Source organism: Eumetopias jubatus, unplaced genomic scaffold, assembly GCF_037043125.1.
Source record: "Eumetopias jubatus isolate StellerSeaLion01/CBP00866 unplaced genomic scaffold, mEumJub1_p1.0 scaffold_9, whole genome shotgun sequence".
NCBI lineage: Eukaryota > Metazoa > Chordata > Mammalia > Carnivora > Otariidae > Eumetopias > Eumetopias jubatus.
In genome coordinates this window covers 126727254-126753031 of record NW_028274815.1, presented here as the reverse complement: position 1 = coordinate 126753031, position 25778 = coordinate 126727254, and the positions used below count along the sequence as shown (strand labels likewise).

The 25778-nt window shown below is 52.6% G+C and overlaps 2 protein-coding genes across 2 annotated transcripts; both read left to right on the top strand.

Moving 5' to 3' along the window:
* The first annotated feature begins 1755 nt into the window (after positions 1–1755).
* On the top strand, positions 1756–7973 carry OCSTAMP (osteoclast stimulatory transmembrane protein). The gene is given in 4 exon segments (XM_088026657.1): positions 1756–1799; positions 4394–5396; positions 6687–7200; positions 7918–7973. Coding segments are annotated over 4 exon segments (1617 nt in total).
* Positions 7974–19109: 11136 nt separating this feature from the next.
* Positions 19110–23590, top strand: LOC114223153 (thyrotropin-releasing hormone receptor-like). The gene is made up of 2 exons (XM_028121926.1): positions 19110–19901; positions 23279–23590. The coding sequence occupies exons 1-2, from the start codon at positions 19110–19112 to the stop codon at positions 23588–23590; spliced, it is 1104 nt and encodes a 367-aa protein (XP_027977727.1).
* The last annotated feature ends 2188 nt before the right edge of the window (positions 23591–25778 follow it).

The window sequence follows — 25778 nt, the reverse complement described above, 5'->3', positions numbered from 1 at the left end:
CAAGGGACTTCAACCCTCAACTGGAGCAGGGCCGAAGCTGTCCTTTCCGAGAAGGTCTACATGCCGCAGCTCATGCTGTTTCCATCCAGGTCCGCTCTGCTCCTTGCCTTAGCTGGCCCGCCTCTGCAGGCGCCCGGCTTTCCTGCTCCGCATCTACTCTGGGCTCAGTTCTGCGCAGACTCTCTGTGCCTGGCCTGGCTTCCTGGAGGGGCCTGAGATCTGGGAAGGGTGTCAGGTCCTCTGAGGGCCACAAGTGTCTCATTGGATTGTGTGACCATGAGAATGCCACTTCCCCTATCTGAGCCACAGAACACCCTCCTTCAGGCCTGAGCAAGTGACCCAGGCAACATGTCCTTATAATGGAAAAGGTTGGAGAGTCTGGAATACCACCTAGATGTGCCCTTCCTCACTGGCCCCTCCATCCCGCAGGGTGGAGGCCTGCGGGCACAGCAGAGGGCTCCTGGAGGAGGCAGTCTACTGGCAGAGATAGAGCACAGAGAGGTGGGGCGGGGGGAGTGTCTGCTTCCAGATAGGGAATGGCTTTCCAATCAGCCTGGAAGTGTACCTGCCAGGCACATACTGCAATACTGCAGCAGGGTGTGCACACAGGGACCTCACACTTATTAAGTGCCTACTGTTTGCAGTGCCAGATGCATCTGAAGGTAACACAAGGCTTGTGAACCCTTCCCTCCACACCAGTAGAGCCCAGTGGCTGACCAGTCGACTCTGGAGCAGGACCGTTGGCTATAAGTCACGGCTCTACCTCTTACTAGCTGAGTGGCTTGGTCAAGGGGCTTAATTCTCTGGGTCTCAGTTTTCTGAACTGAAGAATGGAAATAATAGTACCTACCACAAAGGGTTGTTGGAAATAAGCATCCAGGCAATTGAGAAGCGTGGGGCACCTGGGTGGCTCAGTCGGTTAAGCCACTGCCTTTGGCCCAGGTCATGATCCCAGGGTCCTGGGATTGAGCCCTGCATCGGGCTCCTACTTCTCCCACTCCTCCCCACTCCTGCTGTCTCGCTCTCAAATAAATAAATAAATAAATAAATAAAATCTTAAAAAAAAGAACAAGAAGTGTGTCTGATACTTAGCAAGTGCTCAGTTAAATGTTAACTGTTCCTATCATTTCTCTCTTTTAAAAGGAGGAAACTGATGGGGTCACCTGCTCAAGGTCACACAGGTAGGGCGGAACAGAGCTAAAGACAGAAAGCCAGCTAGAGAGGGGACTGGGGCCACTACACTTGAAAGAGAGTCTCAGCGGAGGTCCAGCTGTTTCCTGTGGGTTCCCACCGCTCAGAGCTGGGGATCAGGCTCCTCTAGGGGCCCACAACTGTGGAGGGGGAGGGCAAGGGGAAGCCAAGCAGAGTTCTAGTCCTGGCACTACCACTAATGAGCGGTATGGCTTTTCTGAACCTCAGTTTCTTCCTCTGTGAAATGGGAGCAGTTCTACCTTCCTGCTCTCAGGATCACCGATAACTGCTTGGAAAACGCTCTTTCCTCCGACACCTTGCACCCACTTGCACCCACCCCTGCTTGCCGGAGGAGGATGAGGCAGCTTGCCCAACCCCCTGGGAGGTGGGCCCAGGCGGGGGGCGGGACAAAGCCAGCAGGAGGGCTTAGTTAAGAGCCAGAAAGCAGAAGCAAGAGGGTTTTTCCCAAGTTCTAGAGAATACAGTTCTCCCCATTTCCTGCCCACCTGCCAGCACTGCCTCAGCCTGCCTGCCCTGATCCAGACCCACGGCTATTCGGGAAGCATGAGGGCTCCATGCGGGACCGCTGAGCACCGCGCCAGGACCCGGTAGGTCTGGAGACCCTGGACACTGGGACCACAGGCAAGAAAACGCTCGGTGGTCGGGCATGATGAGTATGAGCTTAGCCTCAGGCTCTGCCATTCCCTAGCTGCGTGACCTTGGGTAAACTCCACCCCTTTGAGCCTCAGTTTCCCCATCTGTGAAGGAGAGTAGTAATAATGTCTACAAGATAGCTGTAAGAATTGAGGGGCGCCTGGGTGGCTCAGTCGTTAGGCATCTGCCTTCGGCTCAGGTCATGATCCCGGGGTCCTGGGATAGAGCCCCGCATCGGGCTCCCCCGTCTCCCACTCCCCCTGCTTGTGCTCTCTATCTCTCTCTAACAAATAAATAAAATCTTAAAAAAAAAAATAAAAAGAATTGAATGAGAAAATGCACACGCAGGGCTTGCCATCGTGCGCGGCTTGGAGTGAGCCCTCAGCAGATGGCAGCCGCTTTCCACGTCATTCCCGACACTCCCCCACGCCTCGGCCTCCAGCATGACTTAGAGCTGTTTTCCCTTCCCCTATCATTTGTATTATTCGCTATTCTTTTAACGGCTACCATGTCCCGAATACTCATTATTACAATAGCAGGAGGTTTAGTCCTAAATGAAAATGCCCTCAGGGGCCAGAAAGGCCCTAATTCATCATCTCTGACGCAAGTGGGTCTTTGGTGCTGCCCAGCTTGGATAGCATTGCCCTGGTTCATTAACTCTCCCAACCTCCTGCCCAACTATTTTCTACCCTCTCTTTCCCCTTCAAGCTCCCACTGCCTCCTCCAGCATGTTCTCCATCAATGCTGACCTCACTTTCCTGCCACCCTGAGCAAACAGAAGCAATCCTAGGACAGCCTTCAAATATTTAGGGAGCTACATGCCAGACGCTATTCCAGGCACTTGGGCTATATCAGTGAGCACAAGAGACCAAGCCCCTCCCCTGGTGGTATTGATGCTCTCGTGACAGATAACAGGTCACCTGCTCCTTACTCTGTCCCAGACACAGAGTGACCCTACGAGATGCTACTTCTATTCCCCCACGTCACAGACATGAATTACATGTCTTACAGAAATAAGAAAACTGAGGCACAGAGAGATTAAGAAACTTGACCAAGGTCACACAGATGGTGAGTGGTGAAGCGGGGATTTGAATCCAGGCAGTCTGGAGGCCATGCCCTTAACCACCTCTCTGTTGTGCATCAGAGGAACTGAGATTTGGCGCCCACGCTTTGCCCATCACCCGCCCCTCCTTTTGTACTGTCCATCTTACCCGCTGCCACCACCACCGAAAAGATCGCCCCAGGGGGCCTCCCCTTCATCCAAGCCCCCCTCTTGACTGGTTCTCCCATCTGCAAACCTGTTAGAGTCTCTCCCATCTTGCCCCCCCCCCACCCCGCCCAGCGGCCGCGGCACCCTGTCTGTGCACTTTTACTGCAAACATGATTCAGCACGCTCCTGTCTCACGTTCTACTCCTTCCAGTCTCTCCCAGGCCCCCTCTAGTTAGGTTTTGGCCCAAGATGCCACGAAGCTCCCCTTAGGCAGTTACCAGGCCAATGGTCATTGCTTGGTCCTCAGCCTCGTTGACCCATCAGCGGCACTTGACATACGTGGCGACCCCCCTCTTGGAACATTGTACTGGCCGGCTTCCCCAGCCTCCTCTCACCTCCCAGCCTGGGGCGAGGGCTCTGTCCTCGAGTGTCCTCCTCCCCACCAGCACACCCTCCCGGGGAGTCTCCTTCTGTCCTGCCCCATGGCTTTAAATGTCATCTATAAATCAATGATTTTACGTGTCATTTATTTCCCATCTCGGACGACACCTGGGTGCTTTCAGTTGCTCAGGCACCAAACCTCAAGGTCATCCTTGACCTCCCTCTTCCTCTCAGACTGCCTGTTGTGTTGGCTCCTCCAACAGAATGTATCCAGAACCCAGCCTCTTCTCACGAATTCCTCTGCCATCACTTTTTAACGCAGGCTCTAGGAGGGCAGGGATTCTTGTCCGTTTCATTCATTCCTGTTTCTCTAATAGTGAGCATATAGTAGTTGCTTAATAAATATAAGGACAACAGAGTAGACAAGCTCCCGAGTGGTCAACCTATCCACTCCCCATGCCTCCAAATCATAGAGGAGACCCTGAGGTCCACAGAGAAGGAATGTCCAGAATGACACAGGAAGCCAACCAAGACTGAATTCAGGGGAAACAGTGTCTCTCTCTCTCTCTCTCTTCCAGAGTTTGTCTCTTTCTTACTCTCTCTCATCTGTGCTTCTCTCTCCATGACTCTTTCATTCCCTGGGGAAAGGCACCCTCCCAAACCTGGAATTACGGACGCAGGCAGCCCAGACATCCATCCTCACATCCCCAGGAACTGGGCTCTTCCCTGACAAGTCCAGGGAGGATAATCCTAGGGCAGCCTCTGACTAGTTCTGCTTGGGTCCTGTGGCTTTGGGGTGAGTTAGTGGGATGGGCCTACAGGGGAAGAGTGCCAACTCCTGTGGCTCAGGGGGTGGAGCCTGTTGGCGATTGAAGGGTTTGTGGATCAGGGGCATTGGGCCGACATCCAACCCTTCATCCTCCTGAAAGAGCCCCCCCTCCATTTCCTTGTGTGCAGGTGGAGGTTCTGGCACTTGGGGCTCTGCAAGGCCCTCGGCCCCCTGCAGGCCGCCTGGGCCGCTTTCTCTCAGCAGGTCCCAACCAGCTGTGGCCAGCTGCTGACCCAGCTCTTCCTGTGCGGTTGCTTGGCTGTCGCTGCTGCAGGTCTGACACACCACTGGCTCGTGTCCTCGCTGCTTTATCCTCTGGGACCCTCGGCCACGGTGGCCACTGTCTGGGGCCTCCTGGTCTTCCTGGTGCTGGGCTTGGTGCCCCCTGCCCGCTGCCTGTTTGCACTCAGCGTCCCTACCCTGGGCACGGAGCAGGGCCGCTGCCTGCTCCTCTCCTGGAGCACTGCCACCCTGGGCGTCACCGTGCTGCCCAACGTCTTGGCCAACATGGGCGCAGCGGGGCAGGTGCTGAGATGTGTCACAGAGGGCTCCCTGGAGAGTCTGCTCAACACCACTCACTGGCTGCACGCGGCGTCCCGGGCTCTGGGCGCTGCTGGCCCAGCGGGCAGCCAGGGCTTGACACTGCAGGCCCAGGGCAATGGCTCTGTGTTCCAGCTTCACATGCTCAGGGTCACCCAGCAGGTGCTGGAGGACTTCTCTGGCCTGGAGTCCCTGGCCCGGGCGGCCGTGCTGGGGACCCAGCAGGTGGTCGCAGGGCTCTTTATGCTGGGCCTCCTGGTGGACTCGGGCTGGTACCTCCATCGCTACCTGACTGACCTGCGGTTTGACAATATCTACGTGACCCGGCAGCTGGCTTGGCAGCTGGCGGAGACCCAGGCCACACATCTGGTGGCCTTCCCACCGGCCTGGCTGCTCTGGGCCGCCCGGCCGAGGCTGTCCCAGGGGGAGCTGCTGAGTTGCCTCCTGAGGCTGGGGCTGCTCACCCTGTTCCTGATGACCACAGCTGTGATGGTGGCCACAGACCACGTGGCCTTTCTGCTGGCTCAGGCGGCTGTGGACTGGGCTCAGAAGCTGCCGGCGGTGCCTGTCACGCTCACGGTCAAGTATGATGTAAGTGCGGTGACGGGACTAGAGTCATTTCCTTGTAGGAAGGGGTGGGGTGTGTTAACCACTTGATTTGCAATTGAATTTTATTCGCTTCAAGACCCTGCCCTTGGAGAAGCTAGGAGACCCTGGGGCATTTGCAGACAGACTCGCTCCATTGATTCCCAGCACAGCCCAATGTAGTGGGTTCTATTCTCACCCCTGTGGCAGATGAGGATCCAGATACCCAACAACTTGAAAATAATTTGACACCCCCCCCCCCAGGTCACTCTTTTCCTAAGTGGCAAGGTGTCCTAGCTTCATTTTCTTCACTTGTACAAACTGGATCCATCCTCCTCACCCTGCCGGGTTATTGTGAGTCTTAACATGTGGTCCTCTGTAAAAGTATGCAGGGAGCTCCATGCCACACAGGCGAGGTCCAATCAGTGGTGGCTATCATGAACAGCTCACAGCTGTATGTATCAGACTGGCGGAGGGCTTACGAATGATCTAGATCAGGAGTCTACCAACTATGTTCCCCGGGGCCAAACCCTTCGGGCTTCCTGGTTTTGTAAATTAAGTTTTATTAGAACATAGCCGTGTCATTTGTTTAGGTATTGGCCCCTGGCTGCTCTTGATAGTTGCATGAGGGACAGTGTGATCTATGAAGTGAACTTAAAAGTTTGTTTTTATTCTGATTTTAAAAGAGAATAAAATACTTCTGTGAGCCCCCTGCCCTGAGCCTGGCGGAGAAGTGCGCCCTGGGCAGAACCAAGGATCCAACCCAAGAAGTCTGGCTCCAAAGTTTGAATTGTTAACCTCTGACCTCCCTGCCTCCCTACACCTGCTCCTATATATCCCAAGGGAATTGTAGAGCCTAATTCTTAGGAGCAGGATGTTGGGACCCACCTTGGCTGGGACTGATCCCCGGGGCGGGCCACATCATTGTGTGACCTTAGGCTTCCCATCTTTTCAGTGAGGCTCATTCTGGGCTCAACCTCAGAGGATCGTGTGCATTTGATGAAAAAGACATCTAAAGTATTCACTAAGGGCTTAGCAAAGAGTAAATGCCCGTAGCACCCGTTTGTTTTCTCTAAAGCGTTCTGTTCCGAACGTAATAGTACGGTGCTTTTTGTTTGTCACAAAGCCTGCTTCAGACTCCTGATGTCATTTGCTACTCCTCGGTGCCCAGGAGGCAGGAGGCTGGGTTACTTCTGTGCCCATCTTGCAGAGAGGGGCAAGCGGCCGCGAGTGCTGGGGGGCGGGGAATGGAGACAGCGTCTCTCTGTTCACTTGGCCTTTTTCCCCTCTTTGAAGGCCACATACACGGTCCTGGGCTTCATCCCCTTCCTCTTCAACCAGCCGCCTCCGGAGAGCCCTTTCCTCTCTGCTCACAAGTCCTTCCAGTGGGAGCTCCGCTTCACCTCCCCGGGCTGCCCACTGCTGCCCGCCCGGCGCCCCCACACGGCCGCGCCCCTGGCCGCTGGGGCCCTGCAGCTGGCGGCTGGCGCCACCATCCTGCTGGAAACCTACGCCCGGCGCCTGCGGCACACCATCGCCGCCTCCTTCTTCTCCGCCCAGGAGGCTAGGAGGGTCCGCCACCTGCACGCCCGGCTCCAGCGCAGATACAGCAGGCACGGAGGCCGGCGGCTGCCCCTGGAGGCCCCGTCCTGCTCCCAAGACCCGGGTCTGTCAGCACCCACCCAGCGCGGATAGACAGGCCTCCGGCATGCTGGTCACTGGGAAGAACAGAGAGCAGTAGGGCGGAGGGGGAAGAGCTTGGGAGCCGCACACACCGTGGTCCTCCTGCTGCCTTGCTGTGTGACCTTGGGTAGATTGCTTCACCTCTCTGAGCCTCAGTTTCTACACCTGCATAACAACCCATGTGACCTCCTTTCCACGTGGGGGTGTGGAAAGGAAGGGATGCCGATATTGGGCATAAGAGGCTTCCAGAAGCAGGAAAGGCCTCGGCACAGTGAAGACAAGCAAGTGCAGAGACAACTGGAGGTTCCTCCTGGCCAGTTGGGGGTCAGCCCGGGCTCTCATCTGCATCCACTGCTTTGCCTGGTGGATGGAAACTCCACGTGGTGAATGTGTCTAAATGCTCCCAGAACTTATAAAATATGTCCCCTGAATCCTCTTACATTTAGCCATCTAAAATTTTCTTGATTTTATAAGCGAAGTATGTATTAAATCCTGAATTAGATTATGTTACTCTTTTGTTTCCAAGTCTTCTGGGGATCTCCCATCCAGGGTCACCAGGGTTTAGCAAATAAAAATACACGACACCCGGTTCCATTTGAATTTCAGATAGATAACAAGCACAGGTTTAGTCTAAGTATGTCCTTGGGACATTCTTATACTAAACATACTTACCCTAAACCTATATTTGTTGCTTATCTGAAAGTCAAATGGAACTGAGTAATCCATATCTTATCTGGCGACTGCATCCCCATCGAAGTTCTAGTAAAACCCCAGCTCTCTCCCCTGTGGGCTTGGTATTCCCTGTTGTCCCCTCCAGATCATTCTCTGCCCTTCTCTTTCCCAGGAATTCGTACCTCCGTGAATTGTATCACCCTGGCCCCCCTGGCCTCTGACTTCTAGTCGGGCTCAGCCAGTGGGAGGCACTGGCAGGCGAGCCAAAGTGGGAGAGGAGAGAGATGTCAGGATATTTGTTCCTGCAGCCCTCTGGGCTACTTGGCAGAGGCCACATTCCATTACCAGCAGCCACAGCACCTGTCTGGCTGGGTGGTCCCCTGATGGTGGCTGTAGATGTCCCTGGGTTCTAGAACGGTACAGCTTCCAAGGGTGCTAGTTTCTGAGAGCCTCACCATCCTTCCCTTTACCAAGTCCCCATCTCTGTACCTTCATTAAACTCTCGTTTCCCCGTTAAGACTACCATCTCTTTCCTGCCAGGACCCTGACTGATGATGTGCCCTGGGTCGCAAAGCCCTGCTCAAGCCAACCTCTCCCTCACTCACTACGCCCAGGCTGCATGGGCTTAACGTGCTCAGAAGCACCAGGCTGGTTTGGCCCTTGGGGCAATGCTCTTGCTGTTCCCACATCCTGGAACACACTTCCTTCAAGTCTTGGCATGGAGAGCTTCTTTGCATCCCTTAGGGATTAGCTCAAATGTCACCTCCTCAGAGAAGCCTTCTCTGACCACCCTACCTCATATTGTCCCATCCCAGCCAGTTTCACTCCATCTCAGGAGTGGACAAGCTTCAATCTGTGAGCCAAGTCTGGCCTGCTGCCTGGTTTTATGAGCAGAATTTTACTGGAACATTGTCACACCCATTAAAGTATTGTCTCTGATGGCAGATTTGAGTAGTTGAGACAAGGGACTGTGTGGCCCACAAAAATCTGAAATATTTACTATCTGGCTCTTTAACTAAAATGTTTGCTGACCCCTGATCTATCATATCAAGTTGTTACCTAGCCTCTGTAAATACACTTATCAATATCCTTTATCAGCTTACGTATGCATTTATAGATTTAGCTGTCTCTTTGTTACTTGCTGTGTGTTTCATATGGTCCCCGCAAGAATGTAAACTCCATACTAAGTGTCTGGTCCTCTACAGGTATCTCCAGTACCTGAAGCAGTGCCGGGTACAGAGTAAGCACTCAGTAAAAATCCGTTCAATGACCGGGTCTCTGGAGGGTAGGACTGTGCACTCTCTGTTCTCGGCTCCTTCCTGAAGATTTGGGGCTGGCAGAAGGGAATGGGTAGGTACTGGGAGCTGCCTGCTTTGGGCCAGACTGGTAGCCAAAGGGAAAGCCACAAAGCAGGAAGAGGTATATTCCCAGGCCAAGTGTTTCAACTTAAGCAGCCACTGCGTGTGAGTCACCAGCTGCGTGGAGTGGACCCACACTCCCGCTGCCTCTCCACCCGCTCCCCAAAGGTGTTTGCGCTCGTCCCCGAGGGCCATCACCGGCCTCACCCAACACCCAGTCCCACCCCCAGCTCCCTTTCCCACAGAGCTGCCTTGTGACTTGTTTAGGCAGTGACTCGCCCACGCATTTTCTTAAATTGCACAAGTAACACGTGAATCCTTGTCCTTACGAAAATTAGAGCAGAGAAGATAATAACAGCTAGTGTTTGTTGGGTGCCTGTGATGTGCTGGGAGTGTCCTGGGAGTGGGGCAGAGAGGCCCACAGTTTGCTCTCCGGAGCTGGTGTGGGCTGGCTCTAGAACACCGTTAGATGTGCCCCAAACTCTCTGAAAGCTTTATGCACATCATCTTATTTAAACCTCACAAAAGGGGGCACCTGGGTGTGGCAGTCGGTTAAGCGCCTGACTCTTGGTTTCAGCTCAGGTAGTGATCTCAGGGTTCTGGGATCGAGCCCCGCATTGGGCTCTGTGCTCCATGCTCCATGTCTGCTTGAGCTTCTCTCTCTCCCTCTGCCCCTCCCCCTGCTTACACTTTCTCTCTCTCTCTAAATAAGTAAATAAACAAGTCTTTAAAGAAAAATAAACCTCACAAAAGTAGACGAGATAGATGGTATTATTCTTCTCGTTTTAGAGGTGACGAAATAGAGATTCAGAGAGGTTAAGGGTTTTGCCCAAAGTCACACAGTTAATAAGCTGCAGAGCCAGAACTTAAATCCAGGTGGTCTGGCTTCCAGAGCCTATGATCTTAACAAATGAGAGTAATGTCCCCTTCGACCACCACACGTATATCTGCCTCCCTACCCCATAGACACAACCACTATTATCAGTTGGGAGGGTACCATTCGGATATTTGTCTACACATGTAAATATATGTAAATAGAACATGGAAATATATAAGGTTGTGTGTTGTTCTGGGTGGCACATTGTGGTATGTATAGTTCTGCAGCCTGTGTTTTCATTCAGCAATATGTCTCGGCCCTCCCTCATTCTTTCTCATCGTTGGATGGCACTGATATGCCAATGAATTGTTTAGCATTTCCCCCTCTGGTAGATGATCAGGTGGTTTCCAATTTTTGTTACTGTAAACAACGCTGCCATGGACATCCTTGGCCGTGCCTCCTTTCTGACCTCAAGGTCAGAAAGTTTCCTTGACTAGATGTAGAACTTGCCGAATTACATGGCAACTTACTTAATAACTTATTAATGAGGTTGTAGCTTTTAGGTGCATGCTAGCTGGTATGACAGACAGACATCCAAGATGGCCCCCAATGACTCCCAGTGAATCATGGCATTCATACCCTTGTGTGATTCTCCCCTGGAACTTGCTTCCAGCTAACAGAATATGGTAAAAGTGGTGGGGGCTCATTTCTGTGATTAGGTTCCCTGAGACTGCAATTCCCATCTTGCTAGCGGGCTCTCTCTCTTGCCTTCTCGGCTTGCCTGCTTCGATGAAGCAAGCTGCCATGTTGGAGAGGCCCAGATAGAAGGATCTGAGGGTGACCTCTGGCGATAGCCAGCTGGAAACTGAGGCCTTCAGTCCAACAGGCCCCAACTCTGACAGCAGTGAGAAGATCCTTGGGTCTTCAGGTGAGGCTCCAGCCACCGCCCATACCTCGATTGTAACCTGTCAGAGACTCTGAAGCAGAGAAGTCAGAGGATCCATATACAGCCTCCTGACCCACAAAAACCATGAGATCAGAAATGTGTGTTGTTTTAAGCCACTTCATGTGTGGTAATTTGTTAGGCAGCAATACTGCTGGGACGAAGCCAAGGCTGAGATAGGGATTTAAGTGTAGTGATGTATTTGGGAGGTGATCCCAAGAAGCACCAGTAGGGGCGTGGGGAAGCTAGAGAAGAAAGGGAAAGAAGCCGATTCAGGTGCATCACTAGGCAGATATGGCTGCTGCAGAACTTCTGGAAGATGGTGAAGAACACGCCTCAGGGTCTCCCCTACCCCCACCCCGAGGAAGTCTGGGTATGTCTCCTCTGCTGTCAGCTGTCACTGGCTGAGGGCTGCTCCTTCCCTTGGAGCCTCCAGCCTGCCTCCTACTTGGGCTGAGGGGGGCATGCCTTCAGGTACGGGTGCTCACGGTGGGACACCAGCAACCTTTATGGGTACCCCTAGTGCCCAGGGGATGCAAGTGGGACATACGGGAAAGAACAGACACCTGGACGTCAGAAAGATCTATGTTTCCGTTCTGATTCCACCAGTTAGTAGCCGTGTGACATCAAACAAATCGCTAAGTCCCCCTGCACTTCATTTTTCTTTTCCTTTCAAGGGGAGTAACAGAACTTTCCTCACTCCATGTGAGAGACGCATGGAAGAAGCGTCCAGCTCCATTTTTATACGTCCTTAGTTCTCACCGACATTTCATTCATGTACTCAACAAATATTTACCGAGCACGTCCTACATGACAAGCCCTGTGCTGGGCTCTGGTGGTAGAGTGGTGAAAGGGACACACAAGCTCCTCATGGAGCTTACATTCTAGAAACAAGTTAATAAATAAACAAGATAATTTCACGTAGAGATGGGGTGGCCAGGGGAGACCTCTCTAAGGAGATGTCATTTGAATGGAGATGACAGGATGAGCAGGAGCCAGGTGAGCAAAGAGAAAGGGAAGGAACATTCCAGGCCAGAGAAATTGTAAGCACAAAGGCACTGAGGTAGGGACAAATCTGATATTTCTGAAGGACAGAAAAGAGGATGGAGAGGTTGTTAGTTTCTCTGAGGCCCAGACTCTTTTCTGGAACCCATCACCAGATTACCTGTTGGGTGCCAGGTCTAAAAGGACAGAAAAAAGGCTAATTCCAGCCCTGCTGACAATCCCACACTTAGCCTCAGGATCCGTTTACTCTTTGGTCTTGAGACTGAAAAACATGCAGCTGGAACCTCTGCGTGATGGTACCTGCTCCCCGCTTCTATCTCAAGAGCCCTGTGATGCAGGCAAAGGGATCATTATTATGCCCATTTTACAGATGAGAAACCTGAGGTTCAGAGAGGACTATGGGATTTTCCCAGAGTCATAAATATTAACGTTGACTTTTCTCCTACCCAAGAAAGATTCTATGACTTCAAAGAAGAGAGATGGGGAAGGGGGAGTGCTAATTTCCCTTGACCCAGGCCCTGGGGTCATGTTGTCAAAGACCTTAAGAAACTTGGCAGTATCAGACGCCCTCTGCTGGCTGTCACAGGCCCATCCTGGGGATGAGCGCCAAGAGAGTAAGTTTCCAGGTATGGAGAAGGCCATGTCCCCTACTGCTCCCTCTCACTGCCCACCTGGAAATGCCGACGTGACCCTGGAAAGGAGTTCAAGTGCTGAGTTCCAATCCCCACTCTAGCGCTTGCTGGCTCCATTATGAAGGGGAAGGAAAACAAAATCAAAATATCTCTAAATTGGGAAAGAGAGTCCCTGAGTTCTAATCTCTTCTATTACACTCACCTTGTTGTAGGGTGGGTGCTCTTGGTTATCTATTGCTGTGGAGCAAACCACCCCCAAAGTAGGAACCTAAAACAAAGATTTATTACTATCTCACACCGTTCTGTGGGTTGACTGGGCTCAGCTGGGTGGTTCCTGCATGTAGTCTCTTGTATCAGTACAGGTGGAGGGGGACAGGGGCTGGGGTCCTTTGAAGGCTCCACTGGACTGGCCATCCACAGTGGCCTCTCCACTCAGTGTCTGGGGCCACAGTGCTCCTTACGTGGCCTGGACAGAGCAGCCTGAACATCTTACCAGCAACTTGGGACTCAGAGAGGCGGGAAGCAGAAGCTGCTAGGCCAGTTAGGGGTTACCCGTGCAATGGGTGAGTGTCACTTCTGCCAAAAGAGTCACAGAGCCCACCCAGACTCCAGGGAGTGGAGAAATGGACCCCCACCTCTTGACCAGAAGTGGCCAGGTCACATTGCAAAAGAGCACGTGGGCCACCTCCCTGGAGCACCCTCGGAAAACACAATCTGCTGCCGTGGAACACGAGGAGCCAGGTGAAGCCTTCGGCTTTCAAAGAGCACGAGCGATTCTGATTTCATCTGGGAAGGACCTGGAGGAGGAGGCTGCATTCTCTGGATGCTACTCCAAGAAGAAGGGGAAGGAGAAATGGCAATAATCTCTACAGCATGGCAATGTTATTTTGAATCAGCCAGAGCTACATGCAGCTCTCAGCTCTCTCACTGAGGACAGGGTGACTTGGTGGCAACCCCATCACCTCTTCACTCTCCATCTGAAGGAAGCCGGGGGCTGGAAGTGCTCTGTGGAGCTGCCCGCCCACAGACCCATGCCCGGTCCTCACCCTTTCCCTGTCCTGGTCGTCACAGGACAGGGAAAGTGTTTCCTCCTGGTGACAGCACGGCCACCATCTGGCTGCAGAGGGTTTTGTGTACATCTGTGATGATTCCTGGGTGGTCAGTGCCAGGTCCCAGGCACTTGCGGCCAAAGTCACCCAACCTGCTTCCTCTGGAGCTGCCCCGGAGGTGTTGGGAGCAGACTCCACCTGGGAGCCCTTCCCTGAGAGTGGTGTGGATGGTGCTCCCTATCTCCCCCACCCAAGGTCAGGAGGCAGATCAGGGGAGAAAGCAGCTAGAGCCCAAAATTTCAGGAGGCACTCCCTCGGGGCTGTGTGTGTTTGTGTAGGATCTGTCTCTGTCGCTCTCTCCCTCTCCCTCCCTCTAGGACTGGTTATATAAGCATATAACCTTCCCAGAAGCCCCCCAGCAACAGCCATTCATGACTCATTAACTGGAATTAGTCACTTGCTATTCCAGCCCAATCACGGGTAAAGCGGTTGGGATTACGAAGGCTGGGTGAGATGTTTTCCAAACCGTGGATCACCACTGTGGATCAGGAACCAAATTAGCAGAGTGTAACCAGTATTTCTAAACAACAAAAAAATGTAATAGAATAGAGAAAGAACAGCATTGGGCGCCTGGGTGGCTCAGTTGGTTAAGCGACTGCCTTCGGCTCAGGTCATGATCCTGGAGTCCCTGGATCGAGTCCCGCATCGGGCTCCCTGCTCAGCAGGGAGTCTGCTTCTCCCTCTGACCCTCCCCCCATCTCATGTGCTTTCTCTCTCATTCTCTCTGTCTCTCAAAGAAATAAATAAAATCTTTAAAAAAAAAAAAAGAAAGAAAGAACAGCATACATTGCTCATGGTAAGCATTAAGCACGAGTTTGTAGACCTTGTTTCAGGTGTGTGTGTGTGTGTGTGTGTGTGTGTGTGTGTGTCCTGGGGTGCTATCTGAAATGTATTTTTTGTGGGTACTGGGCAAAAAGGAAAACTGGTAGCTTAAGTTAATTGTTTGGGACAGAATTAATGTTGGGCCAACAGAACGAGGGTCCCAGCGGCTCTGCTGACATGTCACTTTCTTGGGGAGGCAGTCCCAGAATTCCGTACCCCGCCCTCACCGCAGACTGCATCTGGCTCTCCAATACGCACCGCTATACCACCTCCAAAACTCTTAACGGCAAGTCTAATGGTCTCTTTGTTTGCTGCCTTCCTCCCTTACTGGACCTTAAGTGCTGGGAGGCCAGGCGCCGAGTCGTTTGTGTTCACAGCTGTCTCCTAACGGAAGTGCCTCCCAAAGGACAGAGTCCAGCGGAGGGTTTTACTGCACAGATGTGGTTCCAATACGTACTTCACCCCTTGTTGTTTGTGGGACACCAAGTAGATGACTTCATCTCTTTTCATCCCTCCACCTCTGTTTATTCATCTGTAAAATGAGAACCCTCATGCCCACTCCGCCTAATTCACAGGGCTGGCCTTTCGTTCCCAGGACCCAGATCAGTCCTTAACACAAAATCAGTTGAATGGGTTTCGCTTCCAACGTTGATAGTCTTTGCTTCCTGACAATTGCCGACAGTCATGATCCACAGGTGTCCCACTGTTATCTATTGTTATGTAACAACCACCCTGAACTTAGTGACAAAAACCAACCACCCATGTTATAATGCTCATGGGTTGTGTTGGGAAGTGAAACGGGATGGTGGGGATGGATGTCTTTGCTCCACAATGTCTTGGGCCTCAGCGAGCAGTGATTCAAGCGCCTGGGGGCTGGAATCTGGGGGTTTTTTCACCGACATGTCTTATAGCTGAGCTGAGATATCATGTCTGAACTGTTGACCAAAGTACTTATACATGGCTGCTTTTGTGGCTTGAACTTCTTGTAGCATCTGGGTACCAAGAAGGAGCGTCCCCAAAGCAAGCATCCAAGAATGAGTGTTTCAGGAGAATCGAGTAGAAACTGGTGGCCTTTTAGGACCTAGTCTCAGAGTCACACAGCATTGCTTCTGCCATGCCCTATTTGTTGAAGAAGTCACAAGTCCGCCTAGATCCAAGGGAAGGGACCACAGACCCCACCTCCCATGGAAGCAATGACAAACAATCTGGACCATTATTAGAAACTTCCACAATGTGTCTAGGCCCACAGCAATATGTGTTGAATGAATGAATGCATGAGTAGTAAACGAATGAATGTGTGAGTGAACAAGTCAGTGGCTATCTTGTTCTTTGCCGTATCCCCAGCACCCAGCAGGGAGCAGGTGCTCTGTGGGTGTTCATTGAGTGACTGAGCGAGCAGAGGCTCTACTACCCCACCAGCCAGCATCACCCTCCCTCCCACCCTAGGAATCACATACCCATGACTGGGGGCATCTGGGCTGGGCACTGAGCTGAAGGAAATCGTGCACAGAGTACAAAGGACAAAGGCTCCAAGGCAGGAAGGTGCTTGCCATGTGCATTAGCTTTCCCAGACCACTGCCACAAAGCACCACAAACCAGGGGGCTTAAAATAACAGAAGTTTATTCTCTCACAGTTTCTGGAGGCTGGAAGTCGGCAGCCTCGGTGTCCACAAGGCCATGCTCTTCTGCAGGCTCAAGGGAAGAATGTTCCCGTGCCTCTCCCCAACTTCTTCCCCGGCCCGTAGCTGCCGCGCTCCAATCTCTGCCTCTGTCTTCCTATGGAACTGAATCTGTGTCTGAATCTCCCTGTGTCTGAATCTCCCTCTCCTTTCTCTTACGATGACATCAGACATTGGATTTAGGGCCACCCTAATCCAGGATGACCTCATCTTCACTAATGACACATGCAAAGACCCTATGTCCAAATAAGGTCACTTTCGGGGTTCTGGGTAGATGTGAACTTTGGGGGGACACTATCCAACCATCACACCATGTTAAACAGATAAAAGGACGGAGGGTCTAGCTAAGGCATCATGAGTAAGAGGGGGAGGTGGGGAGGGGCCGCATCCTGCAGGGCATTCTGGGGCTTGCGGAAAGAGTTTGGATTCATTTCAAGTGCAAAACAATGCCATTGAAGGGTGTCAGCAGGAGAGTGGCTTACATTTTTAAGAGATCACTTGATACTGTATGAAGAATGGGCCATAGAGTGAAGAGCAAGAACGTAGCAGAGAACCTGGGAAGCGACTGCTGTTGTCCTATCAAGAGGTTCGGGATGGAGGAAAGTGCCAGTCCAGGGCATAGTGGTGAAAGGTGCATTAATTTGAGGTATGTTTTGGAGGTAGAACTGAGGGACTTCCTTAAGTACTGGATGCCAGCAGTGAGGGAGAAAGAGACGTAATTCCTGAATATTTGGTTTTAACAAATGGGTGGAGGTTTTAGCAGCTGGTGGCATTACCAAGATGCCTTTACTAAGATGAGGAAGACTAGGGATGAGGTAGGGTATGGGAAAATAAAGAATGCCACTTGAGATGTACTTAGTTCATTGCCAAGTACTGCCCTTTGTTGCTGGCAAGTGAACAGCTCAATTAGGCAGGGGAGAGAGCTGAGTTGGCAGGCTTAGAGGGAGAGAAGCCCAAGGAGCTGCTTGCATTTAATATGGCTAAAAGGATTGCTCTGGACCACACTCAGGGTGGAGGAGGAAAGACTGGGGAGGAGGAACCTGGGCTTAACTGGCATTTGGTGCCTTGGAAAGAGCTGAGTAAGGGATGGCTGGGGTTGGGGTGGGGACAAGGAGAGTGTTGGGGTTCTGCTTCCTGCTTGGCCCTGGTCTGCATGACATTAGAAATCATTCCCCTCTGGGCCTCAATTTCCTCATCTATAAAATGGGGCCAAGAGTACCTGCCCAGCCAGGGCTAGGGAAAATAGAGATAATGAATATAGCATGGTGTTTGGCTCTGAGTCGGATGCTTTGCTATTGTTCTTGCTGAGGATCCCAGAGAAGTGTATAGGGCAGAGAAGTGGTATGGTATGGGGGGGGGCGTAAGAATGGGGACTCCGTGGCCATGTCAGGGATGTCCTGGACCCTGGCTTGTGCCCCCAAGAAACTGCCCTGCCAAGTTCCCCAACATTTATTTTTGTCCATTTATCAGATCTGTAGACTGAGTGGGTGGAGGGGGGCGGGGAGGGATAGATCATCACTGTCATCACTAATACATTCACCCCCTTGTGGAGCACAGCTAAGCACTTTGCGTACATTTTTCCTTTGTCCCTCATGTAAGCCTTCCAAGGACACTCCCAGATGAGTTCTATCATTATTAGCCCATCTCACAGATGAAAAATAATTTTTATAGAGCATAATTGATGGATCGGAAGCGGCAAAAAATTCCACAGCATCTGCTTGGCGCAGGTACAGAGCTGGGCTTCCTAGAAAGCAGCCTTTATGCTTTTTATGAAGTTCAGTGGATCTCACCTTCAGGAAGCTTTCTCTGGTGAAGAAACAAGTTCTTTCCTTCGCTTAACTACCATGAGGCGCCTTCTCTGTAGCAGACACGGAGCTATAAAGATTCCTCACTGGTTTGTGCCTTGTGAATGGCAGAGTCTTAGAATAGGAGAGATCCTTCTGGGGGCGGGGCACACCTGCCAAGAATTTCCAATTTCCTGATCTTCTGCAGGAGGAAGAAAAGAAGACTGGGAGAGGTTAGCAGGAGAAAGCGAAAAGTAACAAGGAGATGCGAGTTTAGGAGACAGGACCAACCCAAGTCCAGATGGGCAAATACCTTCCGTTTCCCAGCAGCTCTGGGCCTCGGCTCGGATGGCCATTTGTCAATAGCAGGGCTGAGGTTTCTGCCAGTGAAAACAAGATAGGATTTCTGGATTGAGAACAGAAGCCAGCGGGTGGCCGACTCCTCCCCCATTGCCCCGCGGAGCCGCCCCTGTAGACGAGAGAAACTGGCGTGCAAGCAGGGCTCCCCGTACCACTGCTGCCTTTAGCATCCCTTCCCCACCGCACCCTGCATCCCCCCACCTGACCGCAAGTGCCCAGGGTGCGGTGCAGGAGCCGGTGGGAAAGAACGGGTGCCGGACCGGGTCAACCAGAATCAGCTAAGCGGTATCAGGGGAGAAACACGCTAACTCCCGCAGAGGAGCCCGCCCGGGTGGTCGCGGAAAGCAGAGCAAAGAGAAAGGCTAGCGAGGCGGAGACCCCACACCACGCACCGTGCCTCCTTGACCGGACACCCCAGATCAGAGTCCTGAGCCCCGCGAACCTAGAGAGGGGAGGTAAGACCTGAGAGAGCGCCAGCAGCCGGTCTGTAGGGGGGCAGCATCTGCGCGCCCAGGGCCCTCCTGGAGCTCCACGCTACAGTCTACAACGCATCCCTGCAGTAAACCTCACCCCGGGAAAGATCGCGCCAACTTAGACTTAAAAGGCGTCTTGGAAACTGAGCAGCACGCGCCTATCTCCCGGTTCCTGCTCCTGACTCCTCCGAGTCCCCAGCCTCCTACGCGGCGACAGTGAGACCCTGCACGGAGCTGGAGCAACCTGTTCAGCAGGAGGCAGCTGCCGGACCCCCAACTTCCCGCACGGAGAGCGTCTCCAGATCCCGAGAAGGCACCTCTGCAGTGGGGGTACTTCCCCCAACTCGCCACTGCCTTCGGGGTGCAGTGCGGACCCAAGCGCATGGAGAACCACACCGAGCACTCTGAGCGCGCGGTCGCGTCGGGCCTGGGCACCATGCCCTGGCCTCCGCTAGCTGTACAAGCGGTGACGTTGACCCTGGTGCCCCTCGTGTGCGCCGTGGGTGTGGCGGGCAACGCTACGGCGATCCTGGTGGTGCTCCGGAGCCGCCACATGGTCACACCCACCAACTGTTACTTGGTGAGCCTGGCCGCCGCGGACCTGCTGGTGCTCCTGGTGGCGGGAGTGCCCACCGTAGCCGAGGCGGCGTCCGCCCGGGCTTGGGTCTTCGGCCACGCAGGCTGCCTGGGTGTCACCTATCTGCAGTACGTGGGCATCAACGCGTCCACAGGCTCCATCACCGCGTTCACCGTGGAGCGCTACCTCGCCATCCGCCACCCGCTGCGCGCCCAAACTCTGTGCCCGGTGGCGCGGGCCAAGCGCATCGCGGCATCGGTGTGGCTGGGCACCAGCGCCTACTGCGTGCTCTGGCTCTGGCTCTTCCTGGTGGACACACGCGAGACCGCCTACGCCGACGGCGTGCAGGTGCAGTGCGGCTACCGCGTGTCGCGCTCTCTCTACCCGCCCATCTACTTCCTGGACTTCGCGCTCTTCTATGCGCTGCCCCTGGGCCTGGCCACCCCGTTCTACGTGCTCATAGCGCGCGTCCTCTTTGTGGGGCCGCTGCCTCCTGGCGACCGGGGTCACTCGGGCTCTGCGCACCAGGGCCCCCCGGCTGGCCAGCGGCGCTTCTCCTCCAGCGGCAAGAGAGGCGCCCTCAACTCCGGAAAGCAGGTGGGGACCTCGGTCTTCATTGGGACCGCTGTGCTGAGCCAGCAGATGGACGGATGGAAGCTTGGGCCCTTTTGGAGTCAAACTCCTCAAGTGTCAATCCCTGTCGTGCCACTTACTAGGCTTGATTTTGGAGCTATCACTTCTGCCTTTCTGAGCCTCAGTTTCCTCTTCTGCTCTATGGGGTAATGACAGCGCCCACCACATTGAGTGGTGAGAAATGGGATTAACCATGTGAATGAAGCCTTTAGCCCCTGTGAAGCCATGTCACAAACTAAATGTTCAATTAAGATTGGTTATTACTAAACTTTCACAACCAGCGCCACAGCCCTGGTGGTACTCTCCTAATGATGGGGAAACAGAAACTCAGAGAGGAGAAGTGACTTTCCCAAGTCCTTACCACATCTGACCCTAAAGCTGCCTGCATGGACTCGGAGAGCCAGCCAGCCTAAGAGAGGGATGGGTGGTAGTGAGGTCAGGAGAGACCCAGCACTTATGGAGCACTTACTGTGTGCCTGATTCTTTGATCATTCCTGCTATTACCCCTATTTGGGAGGTTTCACACCTATTTTAATGGATAAAGAAACAGGCTCAGAGGGGACAAGGGAGTGAGAAGGTGACCCATGGAGGAAACTGGGGCGAGAACCCAAGTGTCCAGACTCCTTATATCCTCCACCCACACTCCAGCAGTGTGGCCTCCTAAGGGTATTCAAGGGGTGCGGGTGGGAGGAGAGCTCCCAAAGCCCAACTGGTCCTTTATCCTCAGCCTTCCACCCACACCCTCAGCTGGCGAGAGAGGGGGGAGGACACCTCGCCCCTGCTGAGTCACTCTTGAGCCAGGCGAGGACCATCTGTGACATCTCCCTTCCTCCTAGGGTGGGTGCACTGTTGGGGGGCTCTTCCAGCCTCCCCAAACTGCCCCTGCTTGCAGGCATGTTAGCTCCAGGTGGGTTTTAGAGGAAAGGGGGCAGGACCCAAGCTGAGCAGGTGTGGAAAGTTCACTCTGGCTGTAGGCTTAACACCACCTTAGGCTCCAGACCAATGCCCCTCCTAGCCTCCCACCAATTATTTACTTCTCTGTTTACCACTTTCCCACTCAGCCTAAAAGGGCTAGGTTCAAGCTCCCACCTGGCCTATGCTTTAGGTGAGACTTCTCTGCTGGTGAAAATAGTCTTCCAGACCGGGATCTTTCTAACCCCCAGTTTTGTTAATGCCTTGCTGTGTAGCCTTGGGTAAGTCACTTCACCTCTCTGAGCCTTGATTTTCAACCCTGAGCCTTGATGTGAAGTCATTATATAATTATAGTGCTCATCTACCTCAGTGGATGGTAGCAGATATTATGAATCTGGCACATAGTAAGAGTTCAATGTAGGGTACCTATTATTACTGTTTTTTTGGAGCATCGATGTCTTTTTTGACAGTGGGCAGTCTAAAGACTGAGCATTCTTTGATGCCCAAGAGAGCTCTTGCAGAACGCCATGTACCACGGCAAGAGGGGAGAGGTATGGAATGAAAGCAGAACGTCTAAGAGAGCAAGGTGGAGAATACTACTGCAAATAACAATAGTCAACAATTATTGGGATTTGCTATGTGCCAGGCACTAGTCTAAATGCTTTACACAAGTTAGCATATTGAGTTTTTGTAACAACTCCATGATGTATGTACGGTTACCATCTCAGTTTGACAAATGAGGAAACTGAGTCACAGAGGAGCTGCCCCAGGTGACAGAACCGGTGTCAGAACCAAGGTTTGAACCCAGGCAAACTGGCTCCAGTGCCCACACACTGGTATCCAGTATTTATCCCCCAAATGAACCTAAAATGGAATAGAATTAAATCTGAATTTGGTAAAAATCAGGAGTCAAGACTGACTTGGGAATTCCTGAGATTTCTGGTTCCTGGAGAATATTACAGCCCTGCAGCTTATTGATTTAGTCAGGGCGAGCCTCTTTGGAGAGGTCACTCATAGCAACTAAACTCCTGGACTCTGAGAAGCAATCTTATGCAGGAACATTCCAGGCTAGCTTCCTCCTTGATGAGAAAGTTGTCTCTCCAGCGTTCCTCAGAGCTGATTCTATGTATCCAGAGGTTTCTGGGCAGAACCAGCGCAATGCCAAGACAACTGAGGCAATTTAAGCTCTAGTAAGTGCACTTTGCCCCCCCGCCCCCAACAAGATATGGTCTCTGAAGGAGTCACTGAGGACTCCGGAGGTGTGGGTGGGCCTGGGTGTGCTGCTGTCCTCCCCCAGGATACTAGGGATGTCCCTGTCTCCCACTGACTGATGCCCCCTGGTGACCTTTTCATTCTGGAATTTAAAAACGAGGGATCTTTTGAAACACCTTCCAGAGTGAGTGTACCACCTCTAGGAGGCTCTACTTCATCTCCACCGTTAGGGAAGTGCAAGCCAAGGATGAAAGGGGCTGGGGGCTGGAAGGTGAGGGAAGTGAGGCATGACTTGCCGTCAAGGGCAAAGGCAGGAAGGAGAGCTGGAGGGAGAGTGGGGAGTGGGGTGCAGTGAAAGCACCACAAGGGAGAGAGCTCGTGGCCGGGGATGTTGGGGAGAAGGGGTTGAGCTGGACAGAGAGGTGTACCCAAGCTAAACAGCTGGTTATCAGTGGAACCAGGATGGTAACCCCGCTGCTCCTGGCTCTGAACTCCGTGCACTCGTAATAGTAGCAGTAGATGGGTTTGCCACAGCAATCCCCCTGCAGGGCATTTAGGGCCTGCCTGGCACTGTTCTGTGTTCTTTACCTGCATTCATTCTTTAATCCTCAAGATCCGCCATGATGAAGGCCGTGGATTCGCGAATTTGCAAGTTCCGCCATGATGAAGGCCGTGGATTCGCGAATTTGCAAGTTCCGCCATGATGAAGGCCGTGGATTCGCGAATTTGCAAGTTCCGCCATGATGAAGGCCGTGGATTCGCGAATTTGCAAGTTCCGCCATGATGAAGGCCGTGGATTCGCGAATTTGCAAGTTCCGCCATGATGAAGGCCGTGGATTCGCGAATTTGCAAGTTCCGCCATGATGAAGGCCGTGGATTCGCGAATTTGCAAGTTCCGCCATGATGAAGGCCGTGGATTCGTGAATTTGCTGCCAGTAAAAATGGTGGCCTGTCCAAGGGCTTTAGAGGTGAGTTGGGGGCTGGTGTGTGTCAGTGGGAGGGAGTCCCCCAGTGAAAATGACTTGAGCAGGGCCTGGAAGGATGCGCAGCAGTGTTCTAGCTGGGGATGGGGCTGAAGGGGGGCATGTGTGAGGGCACCATTTGGCAAAGGCCTGGATGCTCTTTTGGCTTCTTCCTCTTGCATCCCGCAGAGAGGTCAGGAACTGGGATTCTCCCTCGGCACCCATGCGTCCCTTTTTTCCTGTCTTACCTGGGAGGTCACCAAGATGCTGACGGTGGTGGTGCTGGTTTTTGCTCTGCTGTGGCTGGCCTACAGCCCCCTGGTGGTGGTGAATTCCTTCCTGAGCCCGCCCTACCTCAACCGTGGCTTCCTTCTCTTCTGCCGCCTTTGCGTCTACCTGAACAGCGCAGTCAACCCCATCATCTACGCCCTTATGTCTCAGTGCTTCCGGGAGGCCTTCCATGGACTATCTCAGTGCTGGCAGGCGGCCCAGCTCCCTCCCCAGGAGGCCACCCCTGTGGACTACAGTGTCATCAAAGACTGTTCCCAGATCAGACTGGGCTCTTAGAAGCAACCAGGGAGCGTGATGTGCAGACAGGGAGGGGATCCTGACACCTGAGGGCAAGACCCACTACTTTATCTCCACTGAGGAGGGAGTGGTGGAGGAGGGAATGGTGTCCAGGGCTGTTTAGTAGCGGTGTGCAGGTTGTACACTGCACAACCCTAGGGGGTCGCCATTCACATCACAGCCTAGATTTGTATATTTAGTAAAACAATTTTCCAGTTTAATAAATATACAAATCTAAGAGGGAGGCACCTTTTTATAATTTACACAAAAATACTCTGTGGCCTAATGGCAGCCTGGGTGGATGAACATTTGCAGAAATTGAGTAGGGTAGGAGTTATCACCAGGGGTCTCTTGGGAATCTGTGTGCACTCTTCCTAAAAATTCAGGGAGGCTTTTATTTTTTCCGCCAGCATAAACATCAAATGCTGCCTCCCTCCTGACGCTGATGGTGACACATGACTTTGTTGAGGCCCTGCTTCATGCGGGGCATTTCACATACTACAGAGATGATGCCAACAGGGCCCCTGCTCTCTGGAGCTCCCAGTCTAACAGGGGAGGGAGTGAGGACACGGCCAGCCTGGCACTGGAATCCTGACTGATGCACCCGGGGAGGCAGCCAGGTGGGTGCTGGATGCACCTGCCTTGTCTAACTGGGTGTGAGTCCTCTGGGCCTGTGGCCTGGGTCCAGGTTTCTAGGACCACCCAGCCTCATAGTGCAGGGAGGGAGGACTGTAAAAAGACTCCTGGAACCAGCCTTACCTGTAGGCAGTGTCTCCATGTTTTCATTGAAGGGAATCTGGGACATTCCCTCCCCCCAAAAATCTTACATTTTTTCTCTACATGTGCCAGCAACCCACGGTTGGTGTTTATTTGAAGTTGTTAAGTGTTGTCTTTCCCAGATATGCACATTTCCTTGGGAGAAGAAGTTAACCCGAAACTTCCGTGTAGATGGGAAGTTCTTTTTTTTTTAATTTTTATTGTTATGTTAATCACCATACATTACATCATTAGTTTTTGATGTAGTGTTCCCTGATTCATTGTTTGTGCATAACACTCAGTGCTCCACGCCAAACGTGCCCTCTTTAATACCCTGGATGGGAAGTTCTTAAAAGCTTTTCCTCTAAAAAGAAAGATTTAGGGTGTCTGGCTGGTTCAGTTGGTTAAGCGTCTGCCTTCAGCTAGGTCATGATCCCAGGGTCCGGGATCGAGCTCCGGGGATGGAACCCTGCATCCGGCTCCCTGCTAAGTGGGAAACCTGCTTTTACCTCTCCTTCTGCCACTCCCCCTGCTCGTGCTTGTGTGCTCTCTCTCTCTCTCTCTCTCAAAGAAATAAATAAAATCTTAAAAAAGAAAAGAGAAGGATTTAAGGTACCAAAGGATCCAGAACAAAGAAGATAGCATTGACAGGTAGGGAGACAGGTCAGAGATGGAAACTAGGGTGGAGAGGACAGGGGGTTTTCTAGGTAGCCCCAACTGCTCTAAGACCTTGGCAAAGCATTGTTAGGGTGAGGTGGTCCCTTCGGGGGCCCCGTTTGTCAGACTCAGGTGAAATTCAGAGACATCTCATAGAACGGGTTAACATAAGATTTATTGTGTAGATAGTAAAGTTCAAGTTGAGGGTTAGGGAGAGAAGAAAATGCGCAGATCCCCCATCCCACCATTATCCCTCAGAAAGGAATGAGGGCACGAGTGATTTCCTGGACTCACAGTGTAGGCTGTGTTCCAGTGGAGAGATCCCACACCTATTACTCTCCCTTCTTATGGGGGAGCCTGTGAAAGCAGCCTCATCAAGGAAGGGAAGCAACAAACTGCCCGGGCACCAGGCAGAAGGGATTGGGGATGCCTGTGGTTCACAGGAGTTGTCTGGGCACTGCACCTGCCTTTGGGGACACTGGGAACTATGAGAAGGTACAGCCTCTTCTCCTGCGGAGAGGGCCCCTGGTCTCATGGAAACTAAGAAGGAGGCACTCCCCCTCCATGACCTGGCTGGCTCAATGCCCAGGCAGCCCTGTGAGAACTTTTGGGGGCCACTTTTGGACAACTGTGTACATTGCAGGACTTTTCTTTGAGCATCATGTATACAATGGCATGGGTGCACATGACAGCTGCAGAAGTTGTACTACACATTTTATTATCATCCGTTCATTTTGGTTCCTTGACTTCTGAACATCCTTTCTGTACGTGGGAA